This window comes from Gymnoscopelus braueri (genome assembly GCF_963280865.1).
Source record: "Gymnoscopelus braueri genome assembly, chromosome: 21".
Lineage (NCBI taxonomy): Eukaryota > Metazoa > Chordata > Actinopteri > Myctophiformes > Myctophidae > Gymnoscopelus > Gymnoscopelus braueri.
This window is the reverse complement of record NC_137623.1, coordinates 16806585-16822625: the sequence shown is the minus strand read 5'-3', so window position 1 is coordinate 16822625 and position 16041 is coordinate 16806585. Positions and strand designations below refer to the sequence as shown.

The 16041-nt window shown below is 41.8% G+C and overlaps 1 protein-coding gene across 1 annotated transcript in view; it reads right to left on the bottom strand.

Annotated features, from left to right (window-relative positions):
- LOC308077210 (A-type potassium channel modulatory protein DPP6-like) overlaps window positions 1-16041 on the bottom strand; it is a 154097-nt gene that overhangs the window by 88707 nt on the left and 49349 nt on the right. Inside the window, exon 3 of the mRNA XM_080417820.1 lies at window positions 7000-7098. Within this exon, the coding sequence (XP_080273946.1) occupies window positions 7000-7098 (99 nt within the window). The remainder of the gene's footprint in view (window positions 1-6999; window positions 7099-16041) is intronic.

Sequence of the window (16041 nt, the reverse complement as noted above, 5' to 3'; positions counted from 1 at the left end):
ATAAGTACACTGTGGATTAGTGCTCCCCCTGCACTAATTAACCCATAAAGACCTGCAACGCGACATTTTTTGAGGGGAAAAAAAACATTATTTTTCACTTTGGCTAATCAAAAATAGCAGATATACAAGCTCATAGCGCGGCACCGAGTGCCGCGCTATGAGCTTGTAGATCTGCTATTTTTGAAAAATCATGAAAATGTGTGCACATCTTCAAATATATATTTTTTAAAGCAAACATTTGTAACTCAAATCTTTGCTTCTGGGGGTCCCTGGAACAAAGTATTTTGAGATGGGGGTCCGCGGCCAAATACATATCATTTTGGGGGTCTTTGACATGGAAAAAGTTTGAGAACCACTGACATAGTAGTAACATAAGTTTTTTCAAAAAGAAATTAGGCTTTAGAAGACATTTATAGAATCGGAACCTCAGGCCTTAATGGGTGAAGTGTGCACCATCAGCAATTAATGAACCCTGCCACACAGACTTGATGATTAAATGTCCTCTTCCAAGTTTTCAAGTGTTGTCTGTAAAGTTGTAAGTAACTTCTACGCTTACTGTGGGAAACATATCGTTGCTGTTGGGCAGAAACCTCTCATCTCCTTCTAACTTTGTGTGTTTTTTTTTGTGCAAATTAACGCCCTACTTGATCACACTACAGCGTCACACAAAAGTATCAATAGTAGCAGATCCACAAGCTCGAAACCGTTTTGAGCTTGTGGATCTGCTACTTTTGCCATTTTTTATTTGAACCCTGAAAAGTAACAGTTTTGGACATATGAGGTTTTCCACCCGACAGAGACGATATTGTTTGCCCATTCGTGCAGCCATGTCACCGTGCAAACAGTGTATCCTACTGATATTAATTATTGCAACCTGTCAGCTACAGCACGGGAATGGCAATCGTCACCTTCCTATCTGCGTCACCTGTCTTCTTGCTGGCAGCGAGGCTCTGACTCTCAACTTCTCACACTGTGTTCTCATTATAGGCAGAACAGGCCAACTGTGAACGGAAATACAGGCTAAGCTGCAACACAAGTCCCCCGAAAACCTGCAGTGATGTTGCATAAGTACTGCATCAGCCAGCCACAGTGGAGCCTCTTCTATTCCTGTTCCTGAACATTATTTAGTGCAACGTCAGCTGTGTGAAATGTTAACGTCAAACAACTTTTCAGACCTTTATTTCTTTTCTTAGTGTTTTGACACCAGATGGCTGAAAGATGAACTGAAATGTGCAGCTTTCAAAGTGTTCCTTTTTAGATTTGAAACAACACCTGCTTGCTGCATTTTCATATGGCATATGACTAAATGGATCTCAAAGTGGGGTCCTGGGGGGGGGTACCAGGGGGTCAAAAATAGACTAAGTATGCCATTTGCTCAACACTCAACTCTTAGCAACAAAGTTTATTTTCATACAATAGGCCTATAGATTACATTTCAATAATAAAAGTAAATAGAAAACAACATTTCTGGGTCCAATTAGTCTATTTTTTACAATAGAGCGTTATGGTCACATATCCACCTATAACAATTTTTTATGCCCAATGCTAACAGCTGGTCAGCAGGTGGTTTCATGAATGTATGTATATAGACAATATTTTAGACCAATAAAAAAAATATCTACTGTATATATATATACGTATATAAAGATCACATTTCCCAGCCCCACCTCAGGGGCTGCCAGACTACTAGGCCAGCCACAGGCCTATATTGTTGATCAACTATAATCACTCATATCATTATGAGTGAATATAGTCAGGACAAATGCGTATTTGGTGTATAGGCCTGTGGCAGTGCTGTCGAGCCTACCCTCTGTGAAATGTTGAGAATTTGAGCCTATCCTCTGCTTAGCTTCCCAAAAGTGTGTCTAGTGAAGACGCTGCAGGAGGAGGGGGTGGGGGCAAGATGTTCACTACAATGCTGTAGCAGGCCAGTCTGTTGTAGATATGGTCTCCTACCTCAATTCAGTTATTCTACTTTGATACTAATGTGAACAATAGACATAGCCTCTTACCTTTATTAACTGGTGTGGTTATAGCAAACGCAGATCAAACAACATTGTATTTGTCTTTGATAAGCTTAACTGGCAACTGCTAAACAACTAAATCACAGTCATAAACCTCTATCAAAGTCATGGAGATACGGTGGAAAAAACTGAGGTAGGCCATACGGTTTGTCTATTTACCTGTTCCCACATGGCAAATGACTCAGCATGATCAACAAATGTAAATCGAGGCCTGTGGCACCGGGGTGGGGGCACAAAACAAGGAGTGGCCATTAAAATGGCAACCATACAGCTACTCAGAGCCCCTGCTGGGCTCATCACAGCAGTGTGGGAATGATGCAGACACGTTGGTGGTTACAGTAATGCTTCCATCTGTCTGTAGTAATTGAACCACTAAGATTTACAATGACAGTCACACAACTAAGGAGCATTGCTCACATCCGCGTGTGAGAGGGAGTCGTACACACAATGAGGCCAAAATGATCAGCTGTGACCTATACGGGCTATCACAGTCTACGGCAGGGGTCGGCAACCTTTTTGACAAATGTGCCATGTTTTTATTTTCTTGATAATCAGTGTGCCATATCAACATTAAGTTGAATTATGATTGACCAACAGATTTTGATTGTCCAGAGTAGACACATAACATTTTTTTCTTCTTCTTTAGAAATATTTTCTTTCACATCACATTACATAAGACTCCGCCTATCTCTAAGCCTCCCCAGTCAGATTTCAGAGTTTGAATGAATGTAGAATTATGAGCAGGATGTAATTTGCATACAGATGTGAAGGGATTTAATTTATCTTTGAATATTTAATTTTAAAAGAACAATCCCCTCTCTCACACCAGTGTGCCAGTGATCACCCTCCCCTGAGCTAATGTTAGCACCCGTAGCTAAGGTTGCACACCGGCCGGTTATCCGCACAGACTCTACCGGATAACCAGACGATCTTTACGAGAAGCTGTATAACAAGAATTATGCTCGATTAAAGTTGATATCGGTGTAATTGGCTGAAATAGTAGACCATAATAAAGAGAAGCATTTCTCTTAAACTAGCCTCCTTATGCGTGTCATTAAGGATTCTAGAGGCTATATTTAGCGTGCCTCCAGGGAACGGATTAATGACTAGAGAAGGCCAGGGATAGGGGAAAACATAAATCCATACCGAACTAGGTTTTAAAGGAGAATTCCATCTGAGAGCCTGTCGTGTCCTGAAGCCAATAATTGCACTTGCTATGGTCGGGATCGTGGCATTCGCAATATGTCACATCACAGAAGCCAGGTAAAAAAAATATGACATGTTAACTAAGATTAAATAATCCAATATTGTCTCTCTCTCTCTCTTTCTCGTTTTACCTGTCAGCTGCATCTAATAAGACCAAAATAATACCTTAAGATCAAAGCTGGCACCGTCAAACGTTTCACACAAAATGAAAGCTTGACGGAGCTTTTTTTTCCCCATTTCATGCCAGTGAGCTATAATTGTATAATGTCTGCTTCTTAATAACAAGTCTCATTTCACGGCTGCCGATGTTGTATATAATGGAATAGAACTGCTATTAATAACGAACACTAATGAGCTCATCAAGGCGACATAATAACGTATAGCTGGGCCTTCTGCTGATGACAGCAACACGTGCAGCCTCTGTATCGACGGCTTGGCTTCACACACACAGAAGGAGTGAGAATGTTTTTTGGCGAGGAGATTAACCCTTTAAGACCTGGAACGCATCTGTGTCATTTTTAGATTCGAGCTAAAAAGCATTATTTTACACTTTGGCTATTCAAAAATAGCAGATATACAAGCTTGTAGATCTGCTATTTTTTTTTTATTCGCGACCAAATACATATAACTTTGGGGGTCCTTGACATGAAAAAGTTTGATCTCCACTGGCATAAAATCATATGTTTTTCCAATAAATTTAGGATTTAGAAGACATTTGTAGAATCCCCCAGAAGCAAAGATTTGAGTTACAAATGTTTGCTTTAAAAACAAATATATACATTCAAAGATTTGCACAAATTTTCACGATTTAGCAAAAAAAAATTGCAGATCTACAAGCTCATAGCGCGGCACTCAGTGCCGCGCAATGAGCTTGTATATCTGCTATTTTTGAATAGCCCAAAGAAATCTCAAAATGACACAAAGATGCGTTCCCGGTCTTAAAGGGTTAAGGACCAGATGCTTGCTTCCAGATGTGCACTACCGTATGCAGTTGGCTGGGCGTGTTTGCCGTTATAAGATTTGCGTACGGCTTTGTGGGTCACACAGCAAGCAACAGGAACACAAACGGTCGCCGGGGACAGAGCTTATCAGCCGGCACACATATGGTGACCTGTGGCTGACCCCAAACACTGACAGTATACGGCTGGAGTTACACCCGACGCGGGAGAATTGACTAAAGCAGAGCCTACAGATGAAGCCACCGCAAGTCTCAGTATTTCTAATTATATTTTTTTAACAGCACTGCTTGCTCAACTAACTGCTGCTGTACCTGTGATCCATCCCAAGAGGAACGATTGGGAGAAAAATAGATGCCCTTTCTTTCCGAACATCAAACAGGAGAACGAACGAGGCCGACCTGCTGCTGAAAGAAGTCTGTGGAGAGACGTTATTTTGCTTAAAATAAATACTAAAAACCATAACAGTTAAGTTATAACAGTAAAGTATAACACTCTGCAGTTTTGACTGCAGTATGGGGGAATAGATACAGGATGACTGAACTAATAATATCTGATTTATACTTGGTGGTAGATGTTGCATAGCTGACCCCCATCTGAAAATGATTTGTACCAGGGACCCCCAGAAGAGAAGATTTCTGTCAAAATGTTCAACATTTTTCAACATTTTCAAAAATAGCAGATGGGGGCGCGTTCTCTCCTCCGTGTCATCAGTGCCCATATCCTAGGTGTGGTTGGCGAAAGGGCCTCTCTGTGTGTTGTTTACATGTTCTCCCCGTGTTCCCTAGGGTAGGCACCCTCACACTAATCTCTCAAGAACAGATTCTGCTCTGCGTTTGAATCTGTCGGGGGGGTTCGTCATATCGCGTACGCACTGGCCTACAAGTGGGCCTGCCTTCAGATCAGGAAGCAGGCAGCGCTTTACCCAATCAAATAAATGTAGTGGGCGGGATTTACGTGTCCGCCGATCCTTCCCCACTAGTAACAAACCAAAACTCATTTAACAATAGCGTCCTCGGAGCAGACAAAACCACGGAAAGATATTCACATTTTAACTTGCTCTTTCATCATAGAAACAAGTGGGCTTATAACCAAACGATCCATGTTCTCTGGGAGAAGTGGTGTTAGTGTTCCGTGTAGAAATATTGTTAGTGGGAATGAAAACATAGTCGCACCACCGGAAGTGAAAGGCTGAAGGCAGACCAAAACCCCGGTTTCCCTGCGCACGGGTGCTACGTCGACTTCCTCCCAGAGCCAAGTGGTGGTGTCAAAAACAGCAGAGGGCGCTGTTTTTCCTTTTCATTTGGCGATGGGTTCACACAAACATGCAGTAATCCTGGTCTCTATACTGCCTCCCCCTGGTCAGCCGGGGCACCTGATGGAGGGGAAAGGAACTGGTTGGAATAACGTGTTCCTTCCACGCGCTACGTCTAACCAGGGAAACTCCCCCCTGTCGGGTGATAAGAAGCGGCTTGCTAGCTCTCATGCATTGAAGGAGGCATGAGCTCGGCTCTAGGCTCTCCCTAGGCTGGCAGAGGGAGTGTAGCGCCCAGGATTACAAAGACAATTGGCACTGGGTGAAAAAAATTGGTTAAAAAATCGTGGGATAAAAAATAAAATAAAATAAAATAAAAATAGCAGATGTACAAGCTTGCGGCACAAAGTGACACGCTGTGAGCTTGATACCAAATGATACCAAAGTACAGTATATGAGGTTTCCACCAGACAGAGACGATACGTATTTAATAACCACCGAGAAATGATACACGTCGGGTAGCTTTCGATGAAAAGAATAGAACGATGTGCACATCATCCACACCCAGCGTCGGGGCAGGTGCTTGAGCAAAAAAATAACAGCAAACTGACTGATAAAAAGAAACGCTCGCACAACCGATACACATAGCTATAAAGCTTTTGAAGCACAAACCATTGTGTGGGAGAAGCGGGCGGGCAGCGAGGTCACGCAATTACACGCAAAGAGCAACAATTGTTGATGTTGACGAGACAGACAGGGGAGGAGGAAAAAAAGCAAAGGGAAGAAAACGCTTTTGTTCAGTGCAGCCACTGTAGCTCTAATTGTCGTGTTTGACAAATGGTTCCCTTTACAGCTATTCTGGGAGGAAAGTGTCGACAAAGCCCGAGCCTCTCGCTGTGATGATTAACCCATTAAGGCCGGGAAACGTGTCCGAGTCATTTTCAGATTTCTTAGGCTATTCAAAAAATAGCAGATATACAAGCGCATAGCGCGGCACCGAGTGCCGCGCTTGTAGATCTGCTATTTTTTCTAAAATCGTGAAAATGTGTGCAAATCTTTGAATATATGTTTTTTAAAGCGAACATTTTTAAAAAATCTTTTCTTCTGGGGATTCTATAAATCTCTTCTACATCCTCACAGTTTTTTGAAAAAAACTTATGTTGCTATATTATCTGGTTCTCAAACTTTTTCATGTCACAGACCCCCAAAAAGGACATGTATTTGGCCATGGACTCCCATCTAAAAAAATATGTATTTCCAGGGACCCCCAAGAAGCAAAGATTTGAGTTACAAATGTTCGCTTTAAAAATATTAATATATATATTCAAAGATTTTCACACATTTTCATGATTTTTTAAAAATAGCAGATCTATCAAGCTCATGAGCTTGTATATCTGCTATTTTTGAAAAGCCATAGTATAACATAATGGTTAAAGTGGTTGCACAGATGTGTTCCCAGTTTTAATGGGTTAACAACGGTACAGAGCCAACATATAACCACTGCAAGTTAGCACTTAGCAGCAAGCCGAATGCCATTCCATGAAAGCGTTGTACTCACTGTTTATCCATTTGGCATCAGGGTCATGAACCTTGAAATCTTTCCTGAAGATGTCGCCCACGGTTACCTTGCCCTTAAAAGCGAGGCTGTCATCTTCTCCTGCAACACACAAACAACAACCATCGTTTTTAAAACGCATAGCATGAATCCAGACTGCAAAAGCGTGTTTTTGGACATAGAAAACAGAACAAAGAAAAAAAAGCAAGTAGTTTACAAGGGAGCTGGCTCATAATGCACGAAGAAACATGTATACAATAAATAAACCAGCCGGTCTAAGATCATTTAGATAAGATGATGTTTATTGTCACTGCATATAAACATCGCACCTAACGGAATTTTGTTTGGTGCACCCACTTCAAATCAAACAGCATCATCAACATTGAAATACAGAATACCAAAAATGGAAGTTGTAATCACCCACTATTGTCTAATCATTTCAGGACACCTGGAACTCAAGACTGAGAGAAAGCACTGCGTATTAAAGAAAGTCTCAAGGTACACGGCCCAACAATATCATGAAACTGAGAAAACAGCCAGCAGCACATCAATGAATGTCCTTTTCACATAGTTGTGTATTTACCTCACCCAGACTAATAATTCATTAGTTTTTTTTTAATTTTTTATAATTTTTATCCCACGATTTTGTAACCCATATTTTTCCACCCAGTGCCAATTGCCTATGTAATCCTGGGCGCTACTCTCCCTCTGCCAGCCTAGGGAGAGCCCAAGCTGAAGCTCATGCCTCCTTCAATGCATGAGAGCTAGCAAGCTGCTTCTTATCACCCGACAGGGGGGAGGTTCCCTGGTTAGACGTAGCGCGTGGAAGGAACACGTTATTCCAACCAGTTCCTTTCCTCCATCAGGCGCCCTGGCTGACCAGGGGGAGGCAGTATAGTGACCAGGATTACTGCATGTTTTTGTGAGGGTATTAACTACCCTAGGAGACACGGGGAGAACATGCAAACTCCACACAGAAAGGCCCTTTCACCAACCCCACCTAGGGTATGGGCACTGATGACGCGGAGGAGAGAACACGCCCCCAGCGCCCACAGCGTCCCCGGCGGGAATTGAACCCAGGACCTTCTAGCTGTGAGGCGACAGCGCTACCGACTGCGCCACCGTGCCCCTAATAATTCATTAGACAAAAATAAAGCTGTTATCTCAAAACAAATTGTTGGCTAGCTATCAAAACTATGTAGCCTTCAATTCTGTTTGAACGTCAACACAACACATTAACCTCATAACAACACAGCACCAACACCAATAATATTAGGAGTTGCATCTTCCTTCTGCTTGGCCTCGTCAGTTCACCTTTCAAATAATTAACAGGGTAAGGCCAGGCACATTTATTTACAAAGCGCCTTTCAGAACAAGCAGTGGTGGAGACAGAAGGAAGAAGGGAGGTCAGTTGTCTTTCGCAGGACTCCGATTAAGGTCAGTAACACAGTCCGACTGTCAGCGCTAACCGAGGATTTGGCACCGCTTAATTCATGTCTCATTATTTTATCGGATTTCCTCCATCAGACAAGAGAGAGAGATTGATAGATAAATATAGAGATATACAGTATAATATACACCATCTGCTCCGTTTGTCTTCGTTTCGTATCGTATAGTGAGCTCCCACAACGGTCAGTTCTCGCCCAAACCCATTTGACCTCTACACAAAATGACCCGTCCTATACCCACCACCAACATCCAGCTCAACACAGCCATGCAAATCCTAATTAGGACTACTCGTTCAACCCCACTCCCTGCCGTGATTAACACTGCTCTGTGCGTGCAGTACAATCCAGAGAGTTCATTTATCTCTGAATATGTACAAACGGACCAGTCGGGGTGGACGTACAGTACAGTACACAGGAAGTGAGCTGGGGAGGCAGAGAGAGAGAGGCAGGGAGAGAAAAACACACAGTATGGTGTCTGTCTGCCCGCTAATCACTGGCCATTAAAATCTCTCTGTGAGTCATGCGCATGGCTGTCGCCTACTGCCACAAAGCGTCCACGGCAGCAGGAGCGCAATAATTATGCGTGCGTGATGCATCTTCAGAACTGTACGCATGCTGTGATAAACAGCCATTTAAAGACGCAGGAAAAGAGCCATGGGAATGAGGCGCCACAGTGGAGTGGCAGTGAGTGGATTCTACAAATGCCTTCTAAATCTGTAGTTTTCAAACTTTTTTGTGCCAAGGACCCCAACAATTATATGTATTAGGCCGCAGACAATCTGAAAAGGTTTTGTGCCAAGGACCCCCCCCCCCCCCACCCCCAGAAGAAAAGATTTGTGTTTTAAAAAATCACATTTATTCAAAAAAAAAATCTTCAAATATGTTTTTACTTTTTATAAAGTATTTTTAGCCAACGCTAAAATCTAAAATTACGCAGATGTTTTCCCGTTTTCAATGGGCTAAAGGGGAATACCACTCATTTTCAAACATTGAACTATGTCTTTAATACACCTTAGAGCTGTTGTGTGGAAATAAGAAAAAAGTCCCCCCCCTTCTATGTTGCCTAGAACTGGATAATTGATTGAGGTCATGTGATTAGTGACATACGCAGGGTGTACTTTTGGCTCCGCCCCCTCAGCCATCAATTATCCAGTTCTAGGCAACATAGAAGGGGGGGGGGGGACTTTTTTCTTATTTCCACACAACAGCTCTAAGGTGTATTAAAGACATAGTTCAATGTTGAAAATGAGTGGTATTCCCCTTTAAGTAGTAAAGATGCTTGGCACACACACACACGCACAGAGGTGTGCTCTGGTAATACCGAGATTTGGTGGCATACTGTAAAAGTCATGTCAAATGCTTCCTCTCTATGGGGCATGTGTGTGTGTGCATGCGTGACGACCAGATAGAGATGGAGCACTGGGAACGTGTTCAGATTTACAGCATCGTGGACTGTGCATGTTTTACGTTCAGGGCCTGCCGGGATGTGTTCCACTATTCATGCTTCAACTACTAGCAGGAGAATCTTTCATGCATTCATTTTTTATCACATCTCTGGCTTTCATGGATTGGGGGTAAGATGGAACTACAACAAACAGAGACAAACAGAAGAGAGACGTGACGAAAGGGCTCGAGCAGGATTCAACAAACACATCATTGCAGAGTACATGGCTCATGACCTGGGGGACTCCCTCTTCCTTTGGTGTGTCGCTATGTGTATTCAATCTGTCATAATGTCTGTGTTTGACTATGGTGATGTGCTGTACACGCATGCCTCAATCTCCACACTGAAGCCTCTTGAAGCAGTCTACCACAGTGCCCTATGTTTTATTACTGGCGAGGATTATCTCACCCATCACTGTATCTTATATGATAAAGTGGGTTGGTCATCTCTTGCAGTTTCTTAGGGAGTAACATTGTATTTTATTTATTTATAAGGCCTTGTGTGGTAAGCTTCCTCTGTACCCATCTTCACTTTTAGAACCAAAGGTTACTGGACATTCAACATGTGTACCAGTCCAAGTAAGAGCACTGAACAAGGAAAGACAGCTTTAATTTATTATGCTCCACACAAATGGAACAAACTTCAGGACTCTCTGAAACTGGAGCGATTGGTCTTAATGGAGACATTTAGAGTACTTCTTGAGGACACATTACATAGTAACTGCACCTGTTTCATGTAACATTATATTTATTTGCGTCTGTGATGATTGTAATATGATTCAAACGTTTGTTATTGTTTACATTATGTATGTATTTTATATGTTTTATATGCTGTTATCAGGGCGCCCTTGAAAAATAGAGCTTGCTCTCAATGGGCTTCCCTGAATAAATAAAGGAAAAAGAAGAAAGAAAGCTCAGGTGGCGCCTAAACCCTAGCCTTTAACTTCACAAAAACTATGCCTAAACCTAACCTAAACCCTAGCCTTTAACTTCACAAAAACTATGCCTAAACCTAACCTAAACCCTAACCTTTAACTTCACAAAAAATATGCCTAAACCTAACCTAAACCCTAACCTTTAACTTCACAAAAACTATGCCTAAACCTAACCTAAACCCTAACCTTTAACTTCACAAAAAATATGCCCAAACCTAACCTAAACCCTAGCCTTTAACTTCACAAAAACTATGCCTAAACCTAACCTAAACCCTAACCTTTAACTTCACAAGCACTATGCCTAAACCTAACCTTAAAACTCAAACACTATGCCTAACCCTAACCTTAACCTAATCCTAACCTCACAGAAACTATGCCTAACCTCAAAAACATGTCGACCTGGGCAAAACACCGGGTAAAGAAAGAGTCTGCATAACCTGGCTCCATGACATCATCTGTCAATCATTCAACAGCACTTGGTGGAAACTAGAGCCCGTCCTACGCATCGTTTTAGCTGAAATATCTGCCATTATTTGACTTTTATTGAAGATGAAAATTGAGTTTTCAGAGAGTTTGACATTTTCCAAAGATTTTCCAAAATAGCCAAGCTTACAATGCATCACTGCAACATGCTGTGAATGTTTTTAATATTTTGGAAAATCTTTAGATAGGACCAAAGTTCAATTAAATGTATTTTGTATTTTCGTGTTTGTTGTATAATTAAAGTTGAATGCTCTTTTCATATATTGAAATGTAATATTCTGTACATAAATAAATATTGGTAAAAACATCAGTAATCATGGTCTAGGACTCTCTAAATCCGGGATCTGGATCGCTACCCAAAGATCTGACATGGGTCAGGCTCTAATAAACACCAATGCCAGTCTGGCCTATACTTGTCCGATCACCTTCAACTTTGTCACATTTGATTTATTTGACAATAGGTTTAAACAACGTCTTTGAGACTACAGTAGTGAGAGACCAGTTAGCATAATTTGAGTGATCTTGTTTTTGTTTATATTTCATGCATTCTTAGTGACCACAAATAGGTGATCCGGTACAGCACTTGTCTCACTTAAAAAAAACGATTTGACCTTTTCTCTTTTCTGCTCCCCATAGCTGGCAATGCCTCATTGCCACCATCCCAACTTGATAGAGGATACTTGCAGTGGAAGGACTTGGGGGTGTGTGTACAATTGTCAATCTATACTGTACATGTGCTTCATTTTCTCAGTTGCAGGAAAAATACAATACATACAATCTTTTTCAGGTTTCGACAGGTTAGGAACTACTGTTCATTCAGGCTCAGTCTTGTAGCAGTTAGATGGGGATCGATGGAAAATCAATTCCAGCATTATATATATATACTGTATATATATAAATGCAGGAAGATAGCCCCCAAGTGCCTCCTTTCTACACACACACACACACACACACACACACACACACACACACACACACACACACACACACACACACACACACACACACACACACACACACACACACACACACACACACACACACACACACACACACACACACACACACACACACACACACACACACACACACACACATACATCTAGGTACCACAAATGACACCACAAGATGCATCTGGCTCCTGCCATAAATCATAATCCCATAAATATCAGAGCGATGTCTGACAATGACTGACAGGTTTGTGACGCCTTAGCCAATTATAGCTGACCAGAGGTCATTCCCTCCTCACTTCTCCGTCAGAACAGACCACAGAAGAGCTGACAAACAAACACCTCATCTCCCTGACTAAGACAACATTGATAGCGCAGTCGTTCCACCAAACTACTGTTTGTAAGAAGTCACAAACATCATTTTAGCTACAGCTGTGCATTCACAGGACTCATTCCCAAGTGAGGCGGTTAAGCCGACCATCACTAATTTGCCACCATTTGAGAAGCAACATTTTCCTTTTACATTGATGTGTTTAAAGTGCTGAATCATTCGTGTGTGATACTTATACAATAGGTCAGGTTTAAACTTCTTGAATTGCTTATTTCATACAGAACCAGGAGATAACGCGATCCAAAGATTTGCTGCTCCATTTACTTCCCTGTTCAAATATTAGGGAAATATTCTGTATCTCGGCTCCTGTGTTTTACTATGTATTTTTGGCAAAACATGCTATTTTCAACTTGCCGCAACTATGGAACGGATTACCGCGATCGGATATTTTTTCCCCCCAAATTCTACGAGACCCCTGTGCGTGTAATGAGGGGATCACCGTGCGAACAGCAAATGTGGAAAACAAATCTGGATTCCAATTCAAAAATAGCAAAAATAGCAGATATACAAGCTCAAAACGCGACGCGTTTTGAGCTTGTAGATCTGCTATTTTTGCTACTTTTGTGTAACATACAAGGGCGAAAAAAGTAAAAATACAGAGAGACAGTATATGCAATGTGGCCCTCTGGAGTGAGTGTGGAAATATAGTGGCCCTCTCCATCATCAAAGTTACCCACCCCTGGCTTAGTTTGTACATTACAGTTGAAGCTCCGAGACCAGATAGCAGCACATCCTCTTCTCCCTCTTCACAGCCAAGGGAGGGGAGTGACGGTTGACATTTTAGGATACGCAAATGAGCTGGCTCGTTGCCAGCTTAATACCCTAGGACTCACTTTTAGTTAATTAGTAGTTCATCCCGTCTCTTCCCTGAGCCCCTCCTCGTCGGCATGTCCTTTTCATTAACCCTTTTCCCTTAGTGTTTGTTTTTGTGGGATTTCCTTTTATGTACCAAAATAAGCTCACATCAGCTCACTTCAAAGCTGCCCCCACCCTCGCCACGTTTAAAACCACTCAAAACCTACCTTTTCAGTCTCACATTCCCTACCTAATCTAAATCCCCCCTTTCTGTTTTATTTACTTTTTTAACTGTTTTTTTTCCTAATAAAGCTGTTCTGATTTTGTTTCTGTTTTCTGTAAAGCGACTTTGAGTATCTAAAAAAGGGCTATATAAATCGTATCTATTATTATTATCTCTAACCATCACCAACTTCTATCTATTCTGCCACCCTTCTTTTATTCAATTCAATTTTATTCAATTCAATTACTATCGATCTTGATACCTAGAATTCCCCCGTTAATACACTCTCCTTCTACCTTCTCCTAAATATACATTCTGACAGATGGGTGTCACTTTTACGAGTTGTTACACGCTGTAGATCTCCCTACGATGTCAGAAATCATATCTGCATGGGAAAATGAGCTGGGGACTCAAATCCCCGACAAGAAGACAGCCTTGAAGAAGTTAATGCTCTAATAACTATCAAAAATGTACAAGATATTTCCACACATCTCTCCACAATGTGACAAAATGCAATGCGACAAGAGGAAAATCTCCTCCATAGTTTTGCTCTCTGCACAAGGATAGAAAGATATTGGATTAAGATTTATGGAACATTCTCTGATATTGAACCCATTGAGCTTGATACCCATATTGAACCTGATCCTATTCTAATTATTCCAGAAATCTTAGATTCCATTTTCTAAGTTCACAAAGGGCAAAGCAGCAACTTCTCTCATATGGTCAGATCACAGTTAAAACATTTTCTATCCTGACACATTAGAAGAAGGAGGTTCCCACGTTTAATGAAATGACCAATACTCTTCACCTTGAGGTTCTTCCTAAAAAATAAAGAATCACAGTTTGATTGGGTTCGGCTGCCCCTCGTCCGCTACCTAAAAAGCAACACAGTGGGCAGGACGCTATTATTGTTTTCGTAGGAGGCGAGACGTAAGGGAGCGCTTGTTTTTGGCGGAGGCGTGCCGTCTGAAGCAGACTTGAGCCACGAGAGGCACGCCCGTGCGAGCTGTTGGTGTTACCAATGATACTAATGAATGCTCTGTTCCATTCTCAAACAGAGTCAGGGTGTTTATATTGTGCATGTTGGCTCACTGGAAACACTCTGCTGCACCAGTGGGTCTCAAAATGGGGTCCAGGTACTGTCATGATTCCTTGAGGGACCCCTTAGGGGTGTGTAACTCTGAGAGGGTACAAATGGAACCAAATAAACCCTTTGTACACCGTAAGAGTCATGGGGTCCTTGAAATTAAAATGTTTGAGAACCACTGTGCTACACTAAATGGAACGGAGCCTTGATTAGAATAATTGGTAACACCTATGAAGGAAGTGAGGAAGGGGCCTAATTTCTTTCCAATATGGCTGCTGTGCATAGAGCCTATAAACATGAAAACTGGACTCACTGAAATGGTATGGCCACAGTTTTAACATTACAGTCAAATAAATTCTTCCATTTTCCACTTCCTCTCATCCGCGTACCCCTAGGGGTACATGTACTGTACCTGTAGTGAAGACATTATCTTGTATTATATTATATCTATAGGACTGGTTTATCGGGGGGGCGAGCGTCAGCACGCTTGAGTCCACGATGTCTTATGGTAATAGGATAGCCCTGTGATGCAAGATAGAGGTATCTGTCTTGCTCGTCTTCTTTTTGAGGTTGAGGTTGTAAGGCTCACTCTCGTGGTTTGGAAGTTGAGTTCTTCCTTGGCGGTCGATTATATGCTTGGTATCAAAGATATGGTGATATTTGATTAAGAATACTTGTCTTCTGTGGTAGAAATATGATGCATTCCTTCTGGTTCTAACTTCTAAACAACTTGAGGATATCTGGAATTCTGGAATATTCTACCAGTATTTATCTAGAGATGTGACACTGGCATTGTGCCAAATTAGGCGATCTTCATGCTAGTCGTCGTATCATTGGTAACAGTAGGCTACCGCCATTTGAGAAATACAGCTTTAAAGCAGAATTAAAATAAACCTGGTACAGAATTGTACGATTATCAGTCACTGGACAGTACACCTGGCCTGTGGGTGGTGGCAATACCTCGTCTAGTGCTCTTGAATTGCTGCCTCCCCTGAGATGGCAGAGTTCAGGGAATGAATGCATACAGCTTAATGAACTGTTAAAATGGCTCATGTATTGTACATGGAGGCGGGCGGCCATTCGAGAGAGAGAGCTTCATTTACATGATTTGCACTCTTAACCCTATAACGCCAAACGTATCATATATGATACACACATTACACTGATTTTTTATTGGACCATAACATTTGCACTGCAGGTAGTTACAGAGCCTCAGGTGGTCTGACCTGATTTTGTAATGTTAAAACCGACTTGAAATACCCCTTGTAATACCCCTTGTATCAATATGAT